Raw genomic sequence first — 12431 nt, forward strand, 5'->3', positions numbered from 1 at the left:
ATTTCTTATTCTCTATGAAGGACTTTAGGCCACTCTCACCATTTCATCCATTCGCGATTTGATCAGTGATGAGCTCAAATTCAAACCTTGACAGGTATGCCGTCTCCGGTCATGTCAGACCTTCTGTAATAGCTGTGTTCCAGGCATTTACCTACTGCTAACGGCCCCTGCCTGCTTCAGCATGCATATGAACAGACTTAATTACCCACATTCTCAGTACACGGAGACCACCGTAAAGTCTTCTTCAAAAAATGTTTTCGTTCTGCGAAGATTTCTGAGGTGTTGAATTCCAACGACAATAAAACTTGATTTCAAAATACCATCTCGAGAGACCCTTCTCATTTTCTAACCGTATTTTTCGACTCGTAACGGACATTGGCGATGTTTTAGGGTGCCGATGAGGTAAATTAAACGTAATTCTCGAGGCGTGGCTAGCAACGCTAATTTTTCATTATAAATGTGGCCACTTCTGCGTAGTAGACCCTTTGGCCAGAGTATGATTAAAGCTGCGCAAAAAAAAAATCCCCCTTAATAAAGCTAGCCTAAAAGCCATTGAAGCACACACGACTCAAGAAAGGAAAACAAAGATTGAAATGAAGGGCAGGCGAGGACCGTGCGAAAGTGTTCATCCTATACCGCACATGCCCGATCGTCTTACCTGAGTACTACTCCGGGTCAGATATTGCAGGGCAAGGTGTTCCGCGGACCCACCAAAAGGCTTGTGACGTCGGAAACCGCCCATGCGTTTATTGTATATCGTAGCCAATGGCGTAGATAGACGCAGCGCTACAGTGTGCTCAATTTGCTGTTTATGAACGCGAGCTCTGCGGATTTATAATCATCTAGACGGCGTGCAAAAGGCTTGCGATATTGAATTTCGCGCAGATGCCTCGCGTATTCAATGACTTCGCTGCGACGATTTGTGGAGTGCAGAGATAATACCCTCCTTTGCTTGTATTATCTGTGACTGCAGTGCTTTTGTGATGTCATCGACAGAGAGCCATCGGCGCGCGCTGACAAGTGCACCGACATGGGCGTGCTGCGAAGCAGTCTTTTTGTTAATTGCTGAAGCCCTCATTGTAAGCGGTAACGTCGCGCCGCATTGTCCAAACTGCACAGGGTCCTTTGTAGCGCTACCCACCGGCCCAAGTCGACAACTAGAGCAGCGGAAAGCCTGTAGGTGAATTTTAGACTTGAGCTGTCAGCAGCCAGCCGGCCCATGTGAAATAGCACTGATCGAAAGAAGGCTCGTGACAATTTCACGTTTGGCTTCTCTGCATACCTTTTCTTGTTTTAAAACTGCTTTCTTAGAACTGATTCCGAAGGCTGTGTGGAAAAGTAGCTTTTTGGCGTTATCCAATGTCGTAGCCAATGGAAAGAAAGAGGCGGCGCAGCAGTGTGTTTAATTTGGTGTCTGTAGTGACGAAATTTTTGCATTGTACGATTTTAAATTTCAACAAAAGGGTGTGGCATTCTTTTGTGGTGCGACTATTAATTTGCTAAGTTGGCGTGTTCTATGAAGCAAATTTTCAAAATCTAATATTGCTTAGGCAATTGAGCTCATTTTTAGCAGTTATCAGCACAGAAAATTTTCATATGTTGTTGCTGCTTGATTGAGAGCAACAAAGCGAACAAAATGCACGAGCGCATGGCGATTCAAACTTGTTTTCTGCGTGTTTACAAAATGCCGTAATGTTACCGTTTAATAGTCTTTTGAGAGATCTGATAGGCAAATGCGTCACTTTTAATTAGATAAATTTGTAATTCAAACACGCAAATTTTAACACAAAATAGAAGGTTTCGAAAAAAATTGCTCCAAAGTACCGCCTTCACCATACAGGCGGTTCACGGTGGCCCGGAAGCGGGAGCGACCTGCGTAAAAAAATAAAAAAATAAAATAGCATGAGACGAAATAATGAGAAAAAAAAACCACTGCAAAATATTTCTTGGAAGCCCAGTTTACAACTTTCAGTTATTTCGTGGCTCTAACTTCTTGCCAAAATGTTTTTGGCCTCCATAATTACTGCAGCGATGAATGACTGAAGCACATTGATACACATCCTTAAACACGCCCCCCGTTGCCGTGGTGGCTGACTCGTTATGGTGCTCGGCTCCTGACCCGAATGACGCGCGCTCAATTCCGGCCGCGGTGGTCGCATTCGATGGAGACGAAGTGCCAGAGGCTCATTAACTGTGTATTGTCAGTGCATGTTAAACAATCCAAGGGCGTCGAAATTATGCGCAGCCCTACACTACAGTGTTTGTAGGAAAGAGACTGCTTACAGATCCCGTAAAGCCTCAGCGACAAGAGGAAACGAAGACCCGTGGAAAAGCAGACAGTCACATGACAGAGACGCTTGTGGCGTCATCCGTTATTTTAAAACCTAAATCCGACGTCTAGCTCTCTCATTATGTTTCAGCTAAATGTCTCTCTTAATTGATGAACACTATTCGGTGTTCCGACTAGATACGTACTTGATATCACTCTTTCGTCGACAGCGCAGTACTTTGCAAAAGACAGAGCATTCTTTTAGAGTTCAAGACTATCGCTAACGGAGGCATTGTACGAATCATCCGAAAATGGCAAATTCCAGCTGATATAGTTTTAGCGGGTCTTGGGGCTAGTACTTCATGGTACAAGTTCTTGATGAATACGAGCAGGGCCATTTCGCCATTGTGCGCACCAGTTACAACTCAAGATTGCGTCTTTCTACGCATTAAATGCAAGGAGCCTCGAGTTTAAAGTGAGAAAAAAATGTAGTTAAAACTGTGACTGAATTAAGCCGCATACAGCAAGTCCCGTTAGTGATAAGTGCTTATCAATGCGAGGTTGTAGCGAGGATGTGATCGCCCCTGCTGATGTGATCCGCAGTTTGTGATCCGCAGTCTTGAGCTCACATCACACAGGACAATAGCTTTGGCCTAACGTCACTGATCCTGTGTCCCCAGATTAGCAAAAGAAGCGCCAGAAGCACATGTGCGTGGCAGGTTTTCTTCATGTCAAAGGTGCTTATGATAACCTGACACATTAAACCAGCAAAGCTATTACAGGGGCTAGTTAGTTGATCATACTGGGAACAAATGCGCTACAAGCGACACAACAAGGACACATACACACGGCATAAGCGCAAACTAACAAATGTTTATTCCGTACAGAAGGTGCGTTTATATACGCAGCGTCAGTTTTTGAAAGAAGCAACCATCCCATCATCAAACACATGACCATCACCACGACACAGCATCTGCACTTATCATTTCAATCTCAGTTTTTGTAAGTGCAATAGAAGGAGTGCTTACACAAGTTCCATTTTCCGCCTTCTCAATTAAAAATGCTTCAACTATCTCTCTTTCAATCCTTTCTTTGTTTTCCTCCAATTGTGGTCCTGTGGAAACTTGGTGCGCACTTCTTACACCTGCTGCAATGTTGCGCTAGATTTCCCGGGTGGTTAATTTTGTCGCAGTCATTGTGATGCTCCAAAAGTCGCGTGTTGACACATCTTCTCGATTGCCCAATGTATTGTTTCCCGCATGATATTAGTATTCTATATATGATGTCCTTCTGGCATGGTACGAACCTTTCCCTGTGGGCAATTTCACATTCCTTGCGCTTGTCACTCTTTCCTTTTGCGTTCACCTTGTTGCACAGGCGTATCAGCTTTTTTGGTGCTCTGAATACAACTTTCCCTTGGTGTTTGTTCGCCACCTTCTTCAGTCCGTGCGATACCTTATGTATATACGGTATAACAACCATTCCTTCTCTATTACTCTGTTCTTTCGACTTCCTTTTTTTTCTTTCCTCGTCAGGGATTTCAGCACTTTTTCACCCACTGACGCAATCATGTTATCAGGGAACCCACTATCGGTCAGCCGACTTATTTGCATGCTGATGCTCTCAGTCATTTTGTGCTCGCAGGACTTCGTCAGGCTCTGCATCATACACGATTGGGCAACAGTCCTTTTGACAAGCTTAGATTGGCTGGAATCATATCGCATGATGCTTTTTTCACTTTTTCTATGATACCACCAGTAAGTATGGAAAGGGGTTTCCTGTATTTGTAGATCAAGGAATCTTATCATCGCTTTTTCCGGGAGTTCGTACGTGAAGTCAAGGCCATCAAATATGCGTTTAGAAAGCGTGACCATCGCCTCCGCGTCAACCGTGCCAGCTTTTTCCGCACTAAAACAGAGCAAGAAATCATCTACATACCGAAAGCATGCCAACACGTTCCTGCCTTCGAGCTCTGGTTTGAGGTTGCGATCACCCTTTGCCATGTCTAGCGCAACATTGCAGCAGGTGTAAGAAGAAGTGCGAACCAAGTTTCCACAGGACCACAATTGGAGGAAAACAGAAAGAAAGGATTGAAAGAGAGATAGTTGAAGCATTTTTAATCGAGAAGGTGGAAAATGGAACTTGTGTAAGCACTCCTTCTATTACACTTACAAAAACTGAGATTGACATGATAAGTGCAGATGCTGTGTCGTGGTGATGGTCATGTGTTTGATGATGGGATGGTTGCTTCTTTCAAAAACTGACGCTGCGTATATAAACGCACCTTCTGTACGGAATAAACAGTTAGTTTGCGCTTGTGCCGTGTGTATGTGTCCTTGTTGTGTCGCTTGTAGCGCATTTGTTCCCAGTATTCCCAACATTAAACCACTCTTGATGTGCAAGAGCCTGTTTGAATTTGTGGCCAGAGTGGTCAGGTGGATCAAAAGGTATTCGACCAAAAGGCCATTTTTATTATGTGTGAAGTTGATCCGACACCTGCTCATTACACCTCCAAGGGCGTGCCCCAGGGCGGAGTTCTGAGCCCTACATTGTTTAAGCTGACACTTATATCACTCCTAGAGAACCTACCAAATACCGTCCATATCTCTATGTATACAGACGACGTCTGCATCTCAGCCTCCACTCTGACGCTCCTGAAGGTGCGACCAAGACTTCAGCGAGCAGTAACCACAACTTCCTGCGGTCTCCGATAGCATGGTCTTAGCATTTCAGACGGGAAGCGCGCATTATATTGAGTGGCATATACACACAAATGAATCACTCAATATCCTCTAACTATCGACGGCCCATCCATTGCCTTTTGTACTTCTCATTGCTGTTTAGGGGTTATCATAAACAGCACAGGTGTTTTTCATGCAGCCCGCATTGCAGTGTGAGCCAATCTCTATCCATCCTCTACTGAGATTTCTGTCCGGGAAATCATGGGGCTTTTCGGTTCAGGCAATGCTTCAGCTGCACGGAGCACTTTTCTTGGGATTTTTGCGGTATAGTACTGCCATGCTACCGAACACACACAACAATAATTCGCGTGCCCTCCGGACAGTAAAGATCAGGCTCTTCACACATGCCCGGGTATCCCTCGCAGCTTACCAGCAATTCAACTATTGCTATCGACAAGGGCGACCCACTTTCGACGCGTATAACATTTGACACCCTGCTAATACACGTACTTAAATTAGCAAGGATTCCACAACGTCATCTCGTTTCAGTGACGGTACAGAGCCCATATGCCGCGTTTTGTAATGTAATAGGAGCCCACCAATTGTCCATCTCGTCACAGTTAATCCCAGCCGCACGGCCTTCTTCTGCGGTGTGGTGTCCGGGGGAGCCATGTATGCGCCTTACAATTCATAGGATAGCGAAGAAAACGAAGTTATCGACTCCGATCCTTAAGCAGCTGACACACTACCTATTCCATGCCAAATATAATGACCGTAAGCATGTACATACACATGGCTCGGTCTCATATACTATTACAGTTTGAGCCGTGGTCATTCCTACAAAACAGGCCAGTATTAACCAACTAGTTTCTTATTGGTGAACATCAGCAGGGTCTGAATGGTCCACTCTTCGTATAGCTGCTCTGTACATCGGTGCATAAACACCCCACAAATGAGCTGTGTTCTGCGAGTCAAAAGTTGTCTACATTGTCTCAATTCTGCTTTCCTCAATGGCGATCATGAGAAAACCACAGTGGAGATGAGACGTCTTCAACGCCAGGCACTGGAAGAAAATCATGACGTCATCTTCCAGTAGCTATCAGGACAAGTGGAATCGTCAGTAAATGACGCAGCTGAGGCTAGGGCTCCATTGGCACACGGCAGTACCAACATTCTCTGGATACCACTGACAAGAGCCGACACAGCGTGACATTTGAGAGTGCTTGGCGGGAGGAAGATTTCAGCGTCATGGTCTGCCGCTGCAAACTCTGCATGCCGTTTGCTCTGCCTCGACCGCATACTTCAACTAAATCCTCCGGCCGGCCTCTGCCGCAGCGATGCTACACTTTTGTGTCGCCTTAGGCTGGGAGTGCAATTTACAAATGCCTACTCCTACTTAATCGCAAGGCAGGCTTTCGTGCCTGTGAGAACGGCGGGCACGAGAAGACAATTAAGCACCGACTTTGTGAGTGCCCCCGGTATGAACGTGAGCGTGTCTTCCCTGCTGGAAGGCTCCGGCGCTTTGATCCTCGGCCCCTTAAATCCTCTGCCCTTGGACTAAACCTTCATCGCAGAGGACAGCTGTGAAGACGCATTTCAAGTTCATGAAATACACAGGACTGAGTTCAAGGTTGGAATCTTCCAGTCTGTGTGTCGCCTGTTAAGAATTGCCTACGGACACGTGAAAAAGTGATCTCACTTCCCCTTTCCCCTTTCTATCTCTCCCTCTGTGCCCCGTCCTACGTTTAGTGTAATATACTGGGCGTCACCTAGTACACCTCGCTGCTTTCCGTTCATGTCCCTCTATCTTTTTCAAAGAGAGTGCACATACTCAATGCCACTCGGCAATCTCAACGGCCTCCGCAGAAACTGAAATGCAAAATCGCGAATCACTATGGTTACGAAGAATTTCTTTAATTTTACCTTAAATTCTGGAGACATCACCTCTCAGTTGATGTCAACTGTTGATTGCTGACTTCGCCACACAAATGTTAAAAAACGGTTAAAAAATGTTAAAAAAAACTCGACGGAGGCTATCATCCACCAAAATCTAACGCAGTCTTGCGATATGTTTGCCCTAATTATACTAATTATACCCGGCATACTATATTTAAATTTCGACATGTAGCGCGAACGACGAGATTCTGGGCATTTACACACTTTTCGCGTAGTTATAAGCACGACACTACCATGAACCTACACTCTAACAGACGATTAAAGGCCCATACGCGACTCTGGATTGAACTTAAACGCAATTCAGCATAGATTAGAGCCTACAACAGAATATAACCGACAGAACACGAAAATGTGCTCCACATTGATGAATCTTTCCGCGCTTCACTCGGCTTGAGAAGGAAATACATGTTTCATACTTTCTTTGGCCCTGCTCCCTCATAGATTCATACTAAAGTGACAGCCAGTAATACTAAATGGGCAGCTGTGAAGAAAAGCGAGAAACGCTCCCCAGAAAGCCACAAGCAGGTCTAAGTACAAGTAACACCTGCTACTAGAGACAAGGAAGCAAGTAAACGACATCCTACTGAGACCCAAAGGTTCAAAATATACTTGAGTTTTGCTTTTCTATAGTGCTTATACCTAAGCAAATTACATTCTACTGTGAAAAATGAATCTAGGTCTTTAAAGGCAGGCAAAAAGAACCCGGGGTCTTCGCTGTCGGCTATTCAGTCGAATAAGATACTCGAAACTGCGGTTCACAACGTGACGGTGAAGCCGTCTAGTCAATTCTGGTTAAAATGTAGCACATGGGTCTGGCGCTTTTCCAACTGTTAGCATGATGTGAGGAAGCCACTGGCGCTGATGGGCCACCAGCATGAGAGGAAGAGTTCTCAGGTGTTCTCTATCGTTATTTCTCGGCTGTAAGTTTAAGGTCGTTATCAGAAGTGTGCAGGCGCCTGCGAGATGCCACTTACATAAGTGTGCGGGGAAAAGCAGCCGAGATCACCGTGCGCCCAGTCCCGCTGGCCCTTTCCGCCACTGTCTCCCCACTGAAGCACTGCCAGCACCTTGGCAGTGGCGGCGGTGACGGAGGCGGTGCACGTCCAACCGACAACGCCTTCCGCGTAGGGGGACAGGCGGGTGGCCCAAAACAGACGTCGCTCTCCACGTATGCCGGGGAGCCGAGCCTGGGCGGTTGGCTGCAACAGGCACATTAATAGACGACGTCCACTCAAGGATTCCCGAAGAGAAATGCAAAGCAATATCGGTATACCCGACAGCCGCGTGCTGAAAAGAGATTAGTCACTTATTACGCGCCCAAAAGAAGGGTCTACGCAGCCACAATTTTATTTGAGAAGAACGTCCAGGTGGACAAAACATTAAAACTGTAATAACATAGGTAAGATTAACGATTAATAGCTGTACAGTACTGTTAACTGCGCTACTAGGTAGATTTCCTTAGGCATGACTCCTGAATGATGAGAGTAGATCAAACGGCGGTATCATTAAGAGCTTTTGGCCGTAGTAGATGTAGCGGAGTGCCCATGTTTAACACTCTCGCAAGGAAAATTAGGAAAACCTACACCGTACTGATAAAATTTGTCTTCTAAATCAGGAACTAACGAAGCGAAATAAAATTTGCTGATATGTCCCTAAGCAGTTTCATATTCACTATTACATAATTGTTCACACCTGAGACATCGCTTTGCACATTCTTTTGCTGTTGAGCTATTAACGGTTGTCACTTATTCCTTATCGTTTCTCTGTTTATAACTGACTGATTTCGTTGTCATCATTCTTCTTCTGCCAGACTAATAGGAGCATATCCTCTCAGTCTTTGTACGAAATTACTCGTCCTAGGCGACACCTCTGAGCGATGTCATGTTTTTCATGTTGAAAATTTAGAACGTCAGAGTTGTCGGCACTATAAAATTTCTTTTCGTCCGCCACTTTAAAATGGTACTTAAAATTTTCTTCACGTACACACATTCCTAGTCTGGTTCTCCGATGGCATGGGCAGCGGTGGCTTTAATTCTCTCCACATCAAACGTCAACGGCACCTGACTCTTCTCAGATGTGTACATAACCCGTTGCAACTGTTCCGCTATCCCCTTAAAACACAACTTGTGGCTCCGTCGGTTATTGATCGGGTTTGCATGTCGGCATCACCCAGAAAATATTAGAATGGACACAGGAAGATAGGCATTTGCAAAAGTGCGCCGCAAGCGCTGCCTCCAAGCATTCCGAGGGTTGCGATGACCACAAAAAGGAGAGCCTGAGTTGTCTCCCGCAGAGGGAAGTAGTGCAGGCCAGACAACGCACACCCCCAAGCGGAATTTCAACGTTCAAAACACTGCCCACCATCTTCGAGTACGTTGAACTGGATCTTCTTTACTACAGCCTTGCGTTTCAGGGACGAAACACCATATATCTGGTTGCATTGGCTGTTCTGTGTCCATCAGCGAATTTGGTTCCCCATACCAAGATGTGTAGTTTCTGCGAGCCCATCAAAATCCACCAGAAATTCTCCCAGGTATTTCCACCCTTCAGAATCCAGGACCCACCAGAAGCACACGCCGCATCACAACAAAATGCCACGGCGAAGCAAATTTAAAAATGGTATGGGACGCGATCAATATAAAAGCGAAGTTGAAAAACTAAATGTGAAATCAATGCTTTTTGAGCAGTTTTGTCGCATCGCATTGCATTACCACGCATTAAATTTTGTTACACGGATATTGTCGAACCGGAGCCATACAACAAAACTTCATTTTTCTAATGTCTTAGAACTATTTCAAGTGCCTCGCTGACCACCCACTAAATGACTGCACTTCTAATTTTGAACATTGAAATGTCACCAAAATATCAGAAGAAAGTTAGTGATTTTCGATGCTGGTTTCTTTTCATCAGAACTTGCAGCGTTTTAATTACTGTTGAACCTGGTTAGACAGCGAAAGCTATGGTATATCGGGCAACTGGACTCGGCTTGGATTTTGTAACTTAGACTGCGTTCCGGATACTGGATAGGCAACGGGTGCTCAGACAGCTAAAAGTTAAATTAATGGTTTTTCGCGAGATGTTGCCCACTCAATAAACGCTGTGGCCTATTGCTGCAGTGCCGCGCGTCTGCCACATCGTTGTCACTGCTAATGAACGCAGGCCACATCTCCCTCTCACCACGGCCACGTACATCAAAGCGCAATTGAGGTGTCCACTGACCCAGGGAGCCAGTTATGCGCTCTTCCTTTCCTCAAAATCACCGCAGTCTATATCGCTGTCAAAGCCTACGCCAATGAACACAATAAACGCCGACATCCTACAGCTTAACGTCCGCGTTTCTGCTACAACATTATCAAAGTCAACGCATGCAGCGCGCTTCTGTCACTATCGCCACGTAGCTTAAAGCGCGACTGATTGTCCACTGAGCCAGGTGGCAGGTGTGCGCTTTTCTTTGCTAAGCGAAGAGTCTGTATTGATTGCAAGGCTATGATTCAAGCGTTGGTACAAGCGCGCGGTAACGACGGCTGCACGCGCAGCTAGAGCGCAGTGATGTCATGGTGGTCACGTGAAACAGATCAGAGGCAGCGGCACACTCTAACCCTCCTCTCCCGCTCCTCGGTTCAAGGCCATATGAAACACAAACCGAACAAGCTACAGAAGGCCGTAGTAAAGCTTGCGCTTTAACACTCACCGGAGTACCCTTCGATGTGAAAGTACCGCGGTGATTGATGGGTGGACGGCTCACGGCTCTGACAGGCTGGGCGCTCTCCCGGACATGCAGCCGCCGTGGACATCGACGTGGAGCTCGACAGCAGTGGCCGGCATCACCTGCCTGTCCACCGCGTTTGCGGCCGCAGGGTCGGCCCGAGACGGCTAGGCCGCGGTAGAGCTCGGAGAGGGGTGGCCGCCCAGGTGACCGCTTTGCAGAGTCCATGTTGCGACCGCAGTTCCCGGGGAAGGAGCCCAGTCCTCGCTCGGCGGCGCCACGACAACACGGAGGAGTCGGGAGGCGCGGCGAAGAAGGCGACGATCCGTCTGAAGGACCAGGCGAAGCTGACTTCAGAGAGGCACTGTGCATAGCTACGTGTTGCGCAAAAAGGAACGCTCGGTGTAGTGCCTACGTTCGAGTCGTCGAATACTGAATGAGGAACGCGCAACTCGTGCGCTCGAGCGCTTCTGCTTGCTCTACTGCCTTCTCTTCTTCGTGGCGCTTTGCGCAAGGTGCAGCTCTGGCAGGAATTAGCGGCGCACAAACGAGCGAATTGCTAAGAAAGAGACGCGCCTACTGTCGAGAATATAGTGCAAAACAGAGAAGGCATTATTACAGGGTTTCGAAACTAGAAAGCTTGCCTGTTTCATGAAGTTGTCATCGAGCAGGTAACAATAAAACCTCAAAAAACTCTCAAGAAGCTGATATGCGTACAAATCGTAGATATTGGAGCTTTATTGTTGTGTTCAAAAGAATGTTCTTGTCGTGCCCTCGAGGTTTCTCGGATTGATGGTTCCCTCAGGAGAAAAATAAATCGTGATTTGATTGCAAAGTAAGGGAGAACAACGCTAAAATGACTTATATTTAGCTAGTGCTCGTGATTCGCACAAAGCAGAGACCACGCACATTGAACCACAATCGCGTACAGAGCGGTCAGTGCCGGAGGTCAGAGAATGGCGGGTGGTCAGCCTAGTGTCATATCATGGTTGGCTACGCTGCTCTTGACGGGCACAAAAACAGGAAAAAACTTTTATGCTTACGGCGTAAATCGCGAAATTCAGTGATAGTAGCGGGTCGTCGTACAACATCGTAATCCGTAGCTCCCAATTTCCGTCTCCGATCTGGGGTGCGAGTACGACGCTTGGTTGCAGCATCCTCTTCTTGCATGCCCAAGAGGAAAATGGCGACATGCACGCGCTTCTGCCACGGCCGTCAGCCCTGCACTTGCACTGGTCACATTGGGGGTTTAACCTAAACACTTTAGACTAACGTCTAACATCGTCCCCGCTTCGAGTTGTTGAGCGATTCCGTTACGCTCTAACATTTGCTACCCGTCCCAATTAGCGTACTTTCAAGTCCGATTGCTTCAAATAGTCCGTGGTCCCGAGTTCGATTCTCGGGCCAGGATGAATTTTTCACCAACTGCAAAGCTTCTGTGAAAGACTTACATAGTTTTTTTTTTGCCGCTGTTTCATTCCGTCGGGCGGTCTGCAATGAGTCGATCAATGTCTGTACTGCAAAAGGGGACTAGTCTGGGCTAGTCGGTATATTTCGCAGGAAAATGTACAGTTTTTGCGGATATACCTTATGTACGTAAGGTATCGCACAACATGAAAAAGATAGCCGGGAAAGCCGGTGTAATAATAATTGGTTTTTGGGGAAAGGAAATGGCGCAGTATCTGCCTCATATATCGTTGGACACCTGAACCGCGCCGTAATTGAAGGGATAAAGGAGGAAGTGAAAGAAGAAAGGAAGAAGAGGTGCCGTAGTGGAGGGCTCCGGAATAATTTCGACCACCTGGGGATCTTTAACGTG

At 46.5% G+C, this 12431-nt stretch overlaps 1 protein-coding gene across 1 annotated transcript; it reads right to left on the reverse strand.

Moving 5' to 3' along the window:
- Positions 1 to 1477: 1477 nt before the first annotated feature.
- LOC144100345 (uncharacterized) lies at positions 1478 to 11028 on the reverse strand. Its single transcript, XM_077633322.1, has 3 exons — positions 10598 to 11028; positions 7881 to 8105; positions 1478 to 1872 (listed from the first exon to the last, which is right to left on the reverse strand). Exons 1-3 carry the CDS (start codon positions 10982 to 10984, stop codon positions 1846 to 1848), a joined length of 639 nt encoding a protein of 212 aa, XP_077489448.1. The 5' UTR covers positions 10985 to 11028; the 3' UTR covers positions 1478 to 1845.
- Between the last annotated feature and the right edge of the window lie 1403 nt (positions 11029 to 12431).

Source organism: Amblyomma americanum, chromosome 1, assembly GCF_052857255.1.
Source record: "Amblyomma americanum isolate KBUSLIRL-KWMA chromosome 1, ASM5285725v1, whole genome shotgun sequence".
NCBI classification, from domain to species: domain Eukaryota; kingdom Metazoa; phylum Arthropoda; class Arachnida; order Ixodida; family Ixodidae; genus Amblyomma; species Amblyomma americanum.

Bases quoted from the DNA above. Each gene is read 5' to 3' on its own strand.
- LOC144100345 (XM_077633322.1), bottom strand. From the start codon at position 10,984: ATGCACAGTGCCTCTCTGAAGTCAGCTTCGCCTGGTCCTTCAGACGGA. The intron at 8,106-10,597 runs GTGAGTGTTAAA...TGCCTGTTGCAG, and splicing joins TCACATCGAAGGGTACTCCG to CCAACCGCCCAGGCTCGGCT. The intron at 1,873-7,880 runs GTAAGTGGCATC...TTTTTTACGCAG, and splicing joins GCTTTTCCCCGCACACTTAT to GTCGCTCCCGCTTCCGGGCC.